Source organism: Sturnus vulgaris, chromosome 3, assembly GCF_052056855.1.
Source record: "Sturnus vulgaris isolate bStuVul1 chromosome 3, bStuVul1.hap1, whole genome shotgun sequence".
Classification (NCBI taxonomy): Eukaryota; Metazoa; Chordata; class Aves; order Passeriformes; family Sturnidae; genus Sturnus; species Sturnus vulgaris.
Window position 1 is genome coordinate 5,549,982 of NC_142245.1, and position 14,406 is coordinate 5,564,387.

A 14,406-nucleotide genomic window follows, 5' to 3' on the forward strand; every position below is an offset into this window, starting at 1 on the left:
CAGAGGCTGCAACACAGCACAGCTGAGGACTGAACAAGCTGCACCTGGTCACAACCCCCTGCACAATTACCCACAGCTATTCCTCCTCTAGCAGAAAACAGAGCAGTAACTTCACATTGCTGGGATTTTTTAAAGACACCTGGCAAGAAAATGAAGAAAAATACACAGCATGCAGCAAATTTTCAACCAAGCAGGAACAATTGCAGCAGCTCAGAGCTTCAGTCAGTAAAGGAGAGCAAACAAGGGTGGGATTCTATAATTTATTACCATTGCTAAGATGAACACAATACTTGACACCCCATCGTATGCAGAACTGTAAAAAAATAGTTTTAATACAGTATCAAAATTTACACAAGTGTAGTGTCAAAAGACCAGTGTCCCTCGCTTGGTCCCTGCACGTCCAGAGAGCAGGAACAAGTACAGGTGTTACAGCTGTTCATACATACAGAGAGATAGGAATACAACAATTGAAATTGAACTCTGCAAACAACATAGGGGAGAAAACAGCATGGGAACAGAACAGATAGCTGGCTGGGCTGGGGGCTATATCAGAAACCACGCAGGGGGGCAATGGCTCAAAACACAAGGCTGGATTCTGCATTTCCAACTCAAGGAGAAGCAGTGAATGGGAGTTTTGCTGGATCAGAGGCCTCACATTGAATGGTACCAAGTGAAAATAACAACAGAAACCAACAGAATTACTGCTGCAAATTAACACACTTTTTCTGAAGACAGATAGCAGATTTACATCATACTCCTATATAACAAAAGATTGTACAGCAACCGAGCTACATTTCACTGCAAATAGCCCACGGATACAGTCCAAGCTCAGAAAAACAGAGGTTCTGACTTTGGCTCAAATCTTAGTAATAAAGAACAAACCAGAAATCCAGGAATTGTTGCATTCCTATTTTTTTTTTTTAATTATTAGTTTTTATTAGTCTTTTTGCTTCTCAGCTATGGTAAAAAGTTAAGCAACAGCATTCAGTCACAAGCCTGTTGCACATTCATACATGAAACTATCATTGCTTTAAGATATACACAAAATATCTATCGTTGTAATTCAATACACACAACGAGGATCATACACAGATAAAAATAAACTAAGCACATCTAGGGCGCCGTCTGGTCAAATCTCAGGCAATCTGAACAAGAGCTTTCTGCCTCATAATAATGAAAGACATGCTCTGAGGATAATAAAACCTTTTTCTTTGAAAGAATGCTATAGTGGCAAGAAAAGCTTTTTTTTATAATGCAGTGCAATCTTTTAGATCCTTGTAGGCTCTTGTTAAACAAACCAGCATGTCTCTAAATTAAACAGTAGAAATTAGCATCCTGGCAATTGCAAAATATTTTCCAAAATAAATTCTCATGGAAATCCTGACTCGAGACCTGTAATAGGGATGCCTAAGTATTCTGTTCATTAAAGGGCCGCTCATTAAACGCCTTACACCTCTTCAGAAGATGTGCATCAAAGTGAATCGAAAAGAAAGCTATCTCGACTTTCATTTAGAAAGAAATTGTGGATCACTACAAGTACTGTAGTTATGCTACACAACCGGCTGGTTAGGACTTTATGGTCTTTTAGCACCTCCAAAGGCAGGTATTCTACCAAAGCAAAAAAAATCACCTGGAAATTGCCTAAGCACCATTAACGGATCCTTTACAGACTGAAGTGTGAGTTACTAAGAAGCGACTTTCTCAAACCTGCGGAGACCAAAGGCACAGTTTATCAGTGTCTCTCCAGTCTGCTGAAAAACTTCCCTTAAATCCAGCGGAAAACTCGTTCAGACCTATCAGAGATTCACTGTAACGAACCAAAATAAAACTTATTTCGCGTAACGCCTGCAGAATCCCAAATATCTTTTGGTTAGGATGGCAATACCTCAGTGCTTCTAAGGGTGGAGTGTTGCAGTGCGGGTGCAGCGCTTCATTAGGCGGGATATTGGAACAGCAGGGTTGGGGGACACTGCCACACGCCACGGCCCTGTGCAGAATGTCCCCCCTGCCAGCAGTCTCTCGCAGTGCAGACCCCCCGTCGGCAGCTGGGAATTGCGGCGGACACAGCGGCTCCTCCCCTCCCCTGGGCTCTTCAGAGAGAGGACGTGCTCGGGGCCTCCTACATCGGTCCTTTGTACTGATTTCCTGACAAGTGCTGTCTAATTCCAGGGCACGACCCTGCAGCATCTCCAAGTTTCCTCCACACAACCTAGAGGGAGGGATGGAAAGAGAGCTCATTATCCCCAGTTAAGGAGCACTGGCGTTCCTATGGACATGCAGCTGGAATGCCACAGCTCGGCACACACACCATGCAGCACAGCCAGGACACAGGGCAGGGACACACAACAGGAGCAGAGACTGTCTCAAGGGACACCACATTCCCTCTGAACACAGAAAGCACATGCTGCCAGGTAAAAATGATTAAAAACAGGGACACATGGACTGGCACGTGCATCACTGGGATATTTTATGCTTCACACACGAGACTGAGGGTGTTTGCAGACCTCAACAGAAACTCTGTCCAACTACTTCCCCAAGCACATCTCTTGCAGAATGTGATTCAGAAGCACAAAGATCCATCCAGAGGTGTCTAAACGTCTCCAGATTAAAAACCACAGAGCAGGTCTCTATTTCAAAGGATTTACTTGTTGTCTTAAAATCAAGCAAGGCATTAGAAGTGTTTACTCCACCAGTTCTTCCTTGAGGTCAGAGGAATTGTGCCTGCACTCACCGTGCTACACTTTGCTAAACACCCATGTTACAATACTGGAATTAAAAAGGCAGAGAAGTGATACCTCCCCAGTATTCAGGGAAGTATTTTATAATGATTTATAGTAAGGTTGATAGAATATGAGCACAAGAACAGCAGCTTGTGTCATGTCCCCAGGCCTCTCAGGGACCACTAGAGACAAGAATGCTGATTCCTAACAATTGTATCACAATTTCAGATTATTTTTTGTAACTGCTATTCAATCACTCACTAATCTCTAGGCTAACAGCAATATGACTGTCGAGAAAGGTAAAAGCTGTTTTCCATTGTCATCATTCATTATTTGTATTTTACCAGTGCCTAAAGTCCAGCAGTGAACAGCCTCTGAATAAAGACAAAGGAGCTGGATCCTGGGAAGCTGACATGCTAAAAAGGTAATTCCTATAGCTGATGAGCAAAGGCAGAACACACTCAAGGTCCTACTGTGATTCTATGCAAGAAATGGGAAAATAACCCAGTTTCTCTGAGCCTTTGCTGAAGAAAACCTGAGTGTAAGCACGAAAACCAGAAATACTTTAGACTAGAAGCAACATGACTACAGTGTTAAAGCCCAGGGCGAACAAAGTCAAGTCTTTAAAGGGAATTGTCTTTAATTCCAACGGGTGGGCATGAACCAAACCCTGCAAACTTGCCATATGACCAAAACCTTGCAGCCAGAAATCCCAATCACCATCATAAAAAACGTGTGTGCTTTAGACACGTTTGTTGTGCAGTGAAACACTGCAGTGGTGAGAACATGAAAAATGGGGGTTCAGTGGCACCTCCCGAATTGAGTGTCTGTGGCACAGCCAGGCTGGATCTGACTATTCTTTCCAACCTCTGGTTCCTGATTTTCCTAACTTACTACTAGCAAAGAGGAAGGTCTCCTGGACAGCTTTTGTGAGCTATCCATGACTTTCAACAATTTTTCTCGTCAATAAATATTAAAACAATATTTACCATGCAGCTAATGCTGACACAGTAATAAACTAGGAGGTGACACTTCCCAAAGTCCTTTATTTCCAGCTGAATGAGTGACCTCTGATTGCTAGGAAGGGACAAACCCCTACAGGAGAGCCCATGTCCTAAGCACGAGTGACAAGTTGGGGTCAAAATGTCACTCAAAATCATTCCAAATTTCAGCAGAAAGCTCAGCTAAAGGACAGCTGTGAGGCTCATGATGCAGCCACGGAGATTCCTTTTCAGCTTACTTCCAACTCAGCAGAGTGCCAGGATGCAGAATGTCCCTGGAAGCCAGGCAGGAACCTGCACCCAACTGCAGGTGAGAGCCATTACATCTGCTGGCTGCAGCAGCACTCCAGCCCTGTGGGACTCCAGCAGCAGCAGGAAATACCCATGGAAATCTCAGCCCCCTGAGCCCTCCAGCCCAGCTACACCCCTAATCCCAAGTGGTGTGTGCCACCTTCCCTTGGCTCCCTTCACAAGTGAATTGCAAACAAAAGTTCCCAGTACCCTGAGAAAAATCATGAATGACACCCCTCCAGATATTCCTGTGCTTTGGAATTACCCCCATGCTCACTAATACACCATGAACTACCTCTAAACCTGCTGCCACATGTGGCTGCATTCTCAAAAGGCACTACAAGCTTATAAACACAAAGCACAACCATTCCCAAATACATCGTGGATGAGGAGGCAGCAATTCCATATGAACATCCTGAGGAGAGAATTCCCACCTCCATTACATTAATAAAATACCAGCATGATCATATACCACCACAAAATTCCTCCAGCATGAATTACACATCCAGACTTGCATTTTGCAATATTTGGGTACCAATCAACACCATGCATCAAAATTCTGGAGCTCAAAGTGAAACTTGTCATCGTTCCACTGTTTTCACAGGCAAATGTTTCCTGTGAAACACCCACAGTGCATCAGGCTGCAGCTAAACACTGAGTTACAGCCTGGCAGGAACTGCAAGGAGGATGCAAAAGAAAAGAAACATTATAATTAGTTCTCACAAATCCACTGTGCTTTTAACATGGACTGGGTGGGTGTAAGAGCAGACAAAACCAGTAAGGAAATAACCAACTATTTAAAAAGTATAATAATATATCAATAGTCAAATCAGGCACAGATTGATTATAAAAGTCAGAGGAACAGGGAACATTTCAATGCAAGCAGCAGAGCTTTGAATGGCTGGGGAACAAAGGGACAAGGTGGGATACAAGTATCTATTTGAGATTTACACAAATGAAGTGATAATGTCAAATTGAGCATTTTAGAAGTGGCATTACTTACATCACAAGAATTTTTATGGATTACTACTAAATATGTATGAGTTATAAGCTGGGTTTTATCCATAAATTGTGAAGGAATATCATAGGCAGAAAAATACAAAAGGGCCGTTGTTCAGGTGGGGAAACTGAGGCTGCCAGGCTTCATCACATTTGCCAAGTTTTATTTAAATTCAGGTCAGCTGAGTCATAGAGTACTTTATCCCAGATATATTATACACATAGATTATTCTGATCAATACTAACCCACATGTTAACACTACAGTGCTCCTAATGAAACAGTAATTGCATTATAGAAACAGTAATTGACTTAATTTCCATATAAAATCTTCAAGGGCATACTGTCAGCATTTAAACAAAGATTACTCTGCATCTTCAGGTGTTTCCAGGCTCAATATGGAATACAAAATTAAACACCTTAAACTTACCCTGCACATTTTTCCAGCTGTCTCCAGTGCAAAGCCAATCTGTGTGGAGCACCACAAGCAGTTTGGGCAGATACAAATGGCCCAGGCATGGGGACACACACGTGGCAACTTCTTCTTCCAACCGTCCTGCCTGGTGGAGCAGGTCATGGAAGAGCCTTAGGCAACCAGCAAAGCTCTGCTCTTGTTCCCCACTTCCTCCACCAGCAGGAGATTCCAGGCAATTTTAAATATATTTTTTAATTTTTTTCAAAGCCAGGAAAACAACAGCATTGTTTTAACAATTCCCTCCTCTGTTTACTAATGGAAATGTCCCTTCAAAACACATTCCTGCTCTTTAGATTTCTTGCTGTGCACAAGTGGGTTGCACTAACAATGAGGTTTTATTTCTTTGTTGCAGGAATTCCAAGTTGCCAGCTTTGTACAGAAAAGCAGGCTCCTGGTGCTGGCTGGTTCTTCCTCCTGCACCTGATTCTGCAGAGCGTGCATTCCCCAGAAAGGTGGGACCAGACCCACGTGTCCATCCCGGGAAACAGCAGGGTCTGGGAAAGTGGGGCAGCCTGTGAGCTGCCAGCTCACTCTCCATTTGGATACAACACTTCTTTTATATCAATTGCTGCACTACCTCCTAGTGAACTTAGAGCTCAGCTTTCACATCACATTGAACTCAACTCTGTGCATTTCTCATCAATCCATTTCAGCAAGCAAAGCATCAGCTGTTGTTCCAATATTTCACTTACACAGACCAGCTGTTATTACAGGTTGTCAAAAGCACCTTGTTAAACGCTCTGTTCAGGGAAGAGCTTTTGCCAAGGGGGATTTTAAGAGAACTACAAAAGGCTTTTTACCATAATGACCCATGATCTCTCGACAAAATTACCCGGCATGGTTTTATTTTGAAGGCAGCAGCAGGTGAAATATACGGGAGATGCAGAGAGGACCTGGAGCACTGTGAAGCAGGCACTGCTGGGGGGCTGGGAGATCAGTGCACTCCTGGGCAGTGCTGCTGGCAGGGACGTGGCTGGGGAGCTGCCGGTGAGGGCACAAGGAGAGGGGCTGGGCACGGCCTGCTGCCTCTGCCCTCGGGATGCCAGGAAAAGCGCGAGGTGCCCGCGGGGAAGCGCTGCCGTGCCCGGCGTTGTGGTACAGGAAGGATCTGATTGCTGCCATTTGTGCTCGGCTCACTTGCACAAAGCCATTTCCTCAGCTGCACCGAGGAGAAGCCAATGTCACCCGGCCTGAGGGACATAATCACCCTGTGCAGGAACTCGGATGTCCAGGCAAGTCAACAGCACTGCTGAGCTCAAAAAAAAACCAGGGCAAATTTCTACAGAAGTCCCTTCCAGAAGGAGGGCAGCCCTCCCCTTCCAATTACGTCCCTGCAACACCCGTATAGGTGGGGAATGACACCCAATGAACCTAAAGCAGGTTAGAAATTAGTGAAGCACAGGAGAGAGGAGGTGCCCAAAGCCTCAGACAACCACGACTGAGGCAGGACTGGGAGAGAGGAATGCACAGTCCTCACTCTGCTCAGCTCTCCTTCAGTTTTATTCCCCTTCAGAGGAGCACCTGAGCTGCAGTGGGACCGTGAACCCAGCCACTTGTCTCATGTCACCCCATAAACCTTGAAATCTTGTAACACTTTCTTTAATTGCAACAGTTTTACTGCTGACAGGAGGGAAAACTTGAAACTTTACCCCTCTGATTACTCGTGTTAACTGCTGTGCATCAATGCCACACAGGCCTCTGCAATCCAGCCCTGTCTTCGGGGTAAAACACATCTGTTCCCAAGGGAGTTTCAACACTGACCTTGGGATTGTGGTCTTGGCTATTTTTAACACAAATATACTGTGTGCCTTGGCTTTATCTCTGCATTAAAGTCTTTCTCTCTGCACAGGTTATAGGAATCCCTTTTATTCCGCTGGAGCACACACATGCATACTCAATTAAAGACTTCCTTATTCAGCAAAACACCACTTCCAGCTTCAAAGAAAAACTACAAATGTAACATGGAGAGCAGCCACAGCTGGAATCAACACGGCTGTGAGGGCTGGACCCTGCCCAGGGAACACACAGTCCACAGATGCAATGGGTGACAAACAAAAACAACCCCACTCATGACGGTAACATCCCGGTGGTGCCCACGGGGATGTTGCCAGGACAATACACACGTGTTGAGGGACAGACAGGACGTTTTGCATGGACTGTACCAGAGGAGCAGCGTTACCTTCAGAGCATTTACCACTGAGTCAGACTGCTGAGAGGCTGAGCCATGTCCACTGACGTTGGCTGGCTCGTTTGCAGAGCAGTGACTCCCCTCCGCCCCTCCTGGCATCCTAATGGCATCCTTCGCAAAAAATTAAACACTATTTAATACACAAAAGGCTTGGTCACTGATTAAAGCAGATGTCAGTTATTTATGGCTCTTTTGCAGAAGGCTGAGAAGTGCTGAAGGCTGTGTGTTACTCCAAAGCCCCCCTCTTTCCGTGCCACAGTAACCAAGGGCCACGTGAGGCAGCGTGGGTGGCACTGCTGAGTGTCACCCAAAGGCTCTGGGCCTCAGGGGCGCCTCCCTGGAAAATCAGGACATAGTAACAAAATTTCTAACGTGTGTGCATCGCCTCACAGAAGTGCTACAAAGTTTACAGAGAGAATTTCAACTGGAGAGGAAGGTTTGGAGAAGGTCTAATTTCATCTCCGTAATTCTGGAGGTTGTTCCTTCGACAGAACTCAGTATTTTTTAATGTTGCAATGTTTTCAATGTTTCATGTTCGCAACACGAGCTGAGTGGCAGCCCACCAGAGAAGGAGCCAGGGGCTCCGGGCTGCCAGCTCACTCCTTCCCTGCCTCCAGCTGCTCCAGGCAAGGACATGGCCCCCTTGGCCTGAGAGATGTCAACTTGTCCCCAGCAGTGACAAACTCGGGGGCTCTGTCCTCCCAGTGGACACCTGGAAGGGCTCTTTAGGACACTGCCCAAAAAATGCAAGCTACCTAAACTCTTCCAGCCCAGTCACCTCAGGCTTTGCAGGATGTAAAGCATCTCCTGGAGTGAGGTAACCTGAGCGAGCAGGAGGCTCTGGAGGAGCGCTAAAAATACCCGTGCTGCATCCGTGAGTGCTGCAGGCACCGCCCCAGCCCCGCTCCCCAGCTGCTCCAACCTGCCCTGCTCTTCCCTTGCACTCCTCCTGCAGGACTTTGGGTAAAAAAAAAAAAGATTGAGAAATACAAAGAAGCAAAACGTTTCAAAGACCGAGGGATGGAAATTTCCTCCCTCAAAGAGTAACAAACACCACAGGAAACACTAAGAAATAACGTAGCAGTAATTCCTGTTGGAATGTGTGGGAAATGCGTTTCTGAAGGAAAAATAATGGCAGTGGGAAGAGCCTCTGGTGAGGATCCGTGCCCCATGTGCAGTCCTTTGCCCTGCTGAGCAAGCACATAGCACAGTGCAGGGTTTTTGGGGGTGTCTCTAATCTAAACAGTAGGAAAGATGAAATAGGAAAGGTGTGGGAGAAAAAGGGCACAGAGTGAAGACACAAGGCCGAACTTCACAGATCCAATCTGCCTGGAAATTCATTGGAAAGTAACCCAGTCCAAAGCAAGTTCCTAATGCTCTTGGGATATGCTAAAGGCCATTGTAACCAATGGTGCAGGCTCAGAGCAGTGCCAAGGGGCACAGAGAACCCTCCTAGCCACCCAAAACATCAGCTCCACCCCCACAGTCATCTGCAGGACTGCACCTCCCATATTAAAAAAAAATAAATTAAAAAAAAAAAATTAAAATAATCTGTTAAAAAACCCCACCAAAACCCAGAATGCTGCATATGCTAAACCCATGGAAAAGGTCCTTTAAGCCTGAATCTGAAACCTCATTTCATACACTAACTTGTCCTCCTGCCAAGCACCAAATCCATGTAATCCATTAGAGTGGGCACTAATGGATCTCATAACCAGGCTGACAACTGCAGCATCCTGCAATCCTCCCCAGTTTGCTGTGAGGTATGGGGGGGTTCTGGGACTTACTTTGCTCTGGGAAGGATTTCTAGATCTGTTAGTGACTTAATGCTGTACTTCAAGAAAGGAAACGAAAGTTGAAGGAAAAGGGGTAATAAAGCAGATTGTAACAAGTCTGGGTGAGGATAAAATCAGTCTGTCAGCTTTGGAGCTTTTATCAATAAAAGTATTCTGTTTCTTTACTAACTCCAGAGGCAGCAAAGTTTTGAATAGAAAATAGAAATATTGCCATTAAAATGCTGAGAAAATGAGTACAGACTACAAAAACAAAATAAAATCCAAACCTCCTGCAAGTGGTGCTGCTCCCAGAGTTCAAGCCCTCCTCCAGGCAGTTGTGTTCCACAGCCTCTTCCCTGCTATATGTAGCACATTTTTGTCTCCTTTCATGAGAACAAGAAACTTGTGAACACCCTGCTTCAAGCAACCAGCACACATTGGTAGGAGGCTGAAAATTAGTATTTCCCCTGTGGACATCCTTCTCCTTCCTCCCTCTGTCCTTGATAAGAGACATAAGCTTTTCTTTAAAAAGTAAGGCAGATTTTGCAGCCCTGAAGGCCTTTCCTCAGCTCAGGGATTTCTCATGGCAGGTGAGGCCACACCACTTCTGCCTCCCTTGGGGGAGGCTTATTCCAGGGGATGATGGGGATGCCCAGCCTGAGCATGGGCCCTGTTAGGAGTTCCTAAGGCAGTGAAGCAAAGCAGGAGGAAAAGGAACTTTGCCAAAGCAGCGGTGTCTGAACACACAGAACCTTGGGGGATGAGGAACTGAGGTTTGCAGAGCCTCTGGCACAGCTGCTGCTGCTTCCCAGGGGGAGCATGGACATGTTTCACCTTCCACCAAAGCCTGGCTTTGATGTCCTTGCACTGAGCCTCCTGTCACTGCTCAGCCCAGAGTACAACTGGATCCTGAGCAAGACCTTGAGCGTGGGAAGACAAATCTGCTCCTTTCCTCCTCTTCCCTAGCTCCACACAGTGTGGAAGCAGTATTCTGTGTGATCTTTTCATTACTTAGCCAGTAACAAACTGTGGATCCAAATTGGGCAGGAGGGATGAAGTCATAGCTCTGTAGTTCTGAAATCTCATAAATTTTAAATATCTGGAACAAACAGTGCTGTATAACATCAGCACCTGAGAACTAATTTACTTTTTTGCTCATCCCACACAATCAGCCTTCCCTACTGGCCCTGGCCAGCCCCTTTGCCCAAGCACAGCAGAGTGCCTATGGCCTCTTCTGAGTCTAAAGGGATCTCTGTGCAGGTCATCCCACTGCAGAGAGCAGGTAAAACCTACACAATATCCTGTGTATGGCTTCCCACAAGGATAAGAATCCCTGAAAGCACAGATACATTTGCTGTTAGAAGTAAATCTACAAAATATCTAATGCCAAAACGTGACTCTAGTGAATAGAAAGAACAGGAAATCTGACTCAGCCCTGTAATGTCACCTAACAAAAGCCCAGATGAATGGAAATACAGCATTTCACTCACACTAACTACAAAATGTTAATACTCAGGCCATTTTCCCACAGTGCCAGAGGCAAACCCTGCACTGTACCCTGGTCAGGGTCAGAATAAAGGCCCTTGTGTAGAACAGGGTATGCTGTGATGGAGAGAATGAATCATGAGCTTTTCTACTTAAGTCAGTAGAAAGCTTCATTTTTTCAATCTGTATTGTTGACAAGGACAGCCATGAATGGACAGCACTGCAGTGCCCAGCCCAGTGCCCAGCTCAGTCTGTGGGAGTCCATGTGCCAGCCCCTGCAGAGGAGCCTGGCACACAGTGAGAGGCAGGAAGGGAAAAGCAATCCATGGCTGCCCCAAGGACACTCAGTCACCTCATCAGAGCAGGATTTTCCTGCCTGCTGGGCACTGCTCATCCAAGCCCTACCTCATTGTGTAGCAGCCTCTTATCCCAGAGGCAAGTGGTTCACTGGGAAGCAGATCCTTCCTGCTGGGGAGCTGCCATGCCAGCTCAATCACTACCTGATTTTCAAAGCTTTTTCCCCTGATTTCCCCAGCCCTCAATTTCCCTGTACAGCTCAAAGCAAACACAGACTGTGTTTGTCAGCTTGTTTCAAACAGGCAGGAGAAAGGAAAAGCAGAAAGCAATAACTGCAGCATGTTGCTCTGCTGGATTAATAACACACTAAAGAAAACAGTGACATTTTTTTAGGGAACATTCCTGTCAATTAAAATACACAATCTTCAAACGCTGCAGTTTTTCACTTGTCCTCTAAGACCTCAGCAGAAACCTCTCCAGGATGTTGCTGCCAAAATCCACACACTCTCACAGTGGGTTGGAGGCACACTCAGATTTCTGAGTGGCCAAAACCATTGCTGGCTACACCCCCTCAGAAACAGCCATTCCCAGCAGGCCCTTCAGAAACCTCTTTTGATAATGAACAGGCAAGAGAAAAAGGTTCTGGGCTGTGGCACTTCCAAACCTTGGAGGCCACACATGTAAAATCTGGAAGATTCCATAGAGTCTGCTAGAAAATCCTGAGGACATAGTAATTTCAGACTTTTAGAGTTGGAACTGGAAAAGCGCACCACCTGTCCTCTGGGAACTCTCTGTACACCAAGTTTTTCCTGAATTTGTGTCTTGGGAACATGAAGCTCATGAGCTTTTGTCTTCCAGCTCTCCCCTGTCAAGCACAATGAACACCCTGAGACAAAGACTCTGCCCAGAACCTCAGCTGCTGGGAACTGGAACTTCATTAATGGCCTATTAATTTACACTGGGGGTGGGAGCTCATAAAAGAACTGGGTGGGTGGATGCTCTTGATTAACTTTCTTTCAGCAAATATTTGATGACATGATTAGGAAACCTCAGTTTGTTCAATGGCTTTGAATTACCTTTTGAAGGATTCCCTATTCTCCATGCTAAGGAAAGGAGGAGACAAACACTATGAGGCTGTAAGTGACACTGATTTTAGGGAGAAAACACTAACCAAACAGTTCCCATCTTCTCATCAGATTTATAATTTTAAAAATGTCATGAAGAAGGAAAATAAAAAACACAGATTGCAGCAAAAGATTTTTCTGAAAGATTTGGAAATGGGTTGAAATAAAATTTGATCATCTAATAGAAGGGGGAAGAAAGAAGGAAATGGAAATGTTGGAAGAGCTTAAAAATAAACTAAGACTCACACCTGCCATTTCCCAGTTTAACATACCAGGACTGGAACAGACTAACAAGGATGCAAATCCCCCAAAAAAGGGCTTGAAGCAACATGGCAAGTGAAAGAAATACAGAAAAAGAGATGGAAAAGGACCAAAAGCCTTGGCAAGGCAAGAATGAGGAAACAGAGGCAGCAGAGCCCAGGTGAGAGGGAGCAGAAGGGCTCCAGCTCAGCCCTGCACCAGAGCTGCCCCCTGCATCCCAACTCCAGCCCCACTGGCACTGTGTCTGCAGCATCCTGGCAATGCTTCCCCTCCCCTTCACTGAAAGGGAAAGCTGAATTACAAGGACAAAGAACTGGAAGGGGAAAAGTCTCCTCCTGTGAAACAAATAAGAACTGAAGCAATTTAAATTGGGTGACTTGCCAAGTTTGTCCTTTGCAAATGCATTCGCTGTCATTATATGACAGATGTCCACATTGCCAGAGCGTTTGAGCTGAGCTGATCGGCCCTGAAACACCACCCCTACAAAAACTCAGGGATATCTGCAGCTAATTGACGTGTGGATGCCACATCCTGATGTGGCTTCCCCCAGCACAAGGCACGGCGAGCAGTCATGCACCACGGCAAGCCTGGGAGGACGCTCCTCTTTGCAGCCCTCTGAAGTTACTCACTGACAGCAGGGCTGTCACGGCCCAGGGAGCTGCAGCTGGGATCCAAATCCAATCTTTGATCCCTACATATTTTATTAATTACTGCTGAGTATCTTCATTACAACAGCATAGATGCTATGTCCTGGTGTAGTGGACTGGTGTGACAAGATTTGAGTGGCAGGAGGACATTTAGGGTTTTAGTAACAGGAAGGCTTTAGGGACGGCTTCTCAGTTCTCAGCCCTGCAGCTCAGTGCAGACGAGCCCCCTGTCACTGCCCAGCTCAGAGTGCACATTTCAGAAAGAGGTAAAAATGCCCTGTCCACCCTGCACTGCTGATGGAAGGAGATAGAGAAAATAGGGAGTAAAGCTGAGCCAGGGAACAAGGGAGGGGTGAGGGAAAGGTATTTTAAGATTTTGTTTCTATTCCTCATTATCCTACTCTGAATTAAACTAATTTCTCCAGGCTAAGTCTGCTCTGCCCATGATAGGAACTCGGAAGTCATCTATCCTTGTCCTTATCTCAACCCACGAGCCTTCTGCCGTGTTTTGTCCCCCTGAGCAGCTGAGGAAGGCAGTGATGGAGCAGCTTTGGTGGGCCCCTGGCCTCCAGCCAGGGTGAGCATGCTGTACATGGTTAGAGCACCGCTGATGCTGCGTTTTCCCTTTCCAGCGTCAGCTGCACAGCCCCATCCCCAGGGGCGCTGCTGCTCCATTGAGTCAGCAGAAGGCACAGGCAGAGCCCGTGTGCTGCTCCTGCCTCAGCCCCACGGGAAACTCCTCTGGCCTCAACTCAAACCAGAAAAGTTCTTGCTCGAGCCCTGCAGCCCCCAGGCGCTGCTGTCACACAGCCTTGCCCACAGGAGCGTTTGAGGAGCACCGCTGCAGGCTGCTCACCCCACAGCCAGCACAGTCTGGCATTCCCAACAGAAGAGCCAGCTGTGTGCCATAAATCTCGGGAAGTATCTGCTTTCTTGTTCAAAAGTCCTGTTTGTGGCCAGAAACTGAAGGGGTCTGGATTATATCTTGTTGTTGGAGAGAAGGAAAACAGAAAAACAACAACAAAAGAAGCTCTCATCAAAGCTGCAACCTATGGCTCCTTGTACCTCTGAAACCCCCTCCTATGCTCTGAACCGCCTTCTCAACCACTGTGCAGCACAGCAAAAGACTTTAACAGGCTTAAGTG

General features: G+C 46.1%; 1 protein-coding gene across 4 annotated transcripts in view; it reads right to left on the reverse strand.

Moving 5' to 3' along the window:
- Positions 1-246: 246 nt before the first annotated feature.
- CCDC85A (coiled-coil domain containing 85A) overlaps positions 247-14,406 on the reverse strand; it is a 64,607-nt gene continuing 50,447 nt past the window's right edge. For 2 of the 4 annotated variants that reach the window (XM_014895119.2, XM_014895118.2), the window contains one exon: positions 247-2,209. In XM_014895119.2, the coding sequence (XP_014750605.1) occupies positions 2,160-2,209 (50 nt within the window). In that variant the 3' untranslated portion in view covers positions 247-2,159. Of the gene's footprint in view, positions 2,210-5,439; positions 5,570-7,663; positions 7,784-14,406 lie in introns of all 4 variants that reach the window. The other 2 variants (XM_088160767.1, XM_014895120.2) reach the window with 2 other exon arrangements.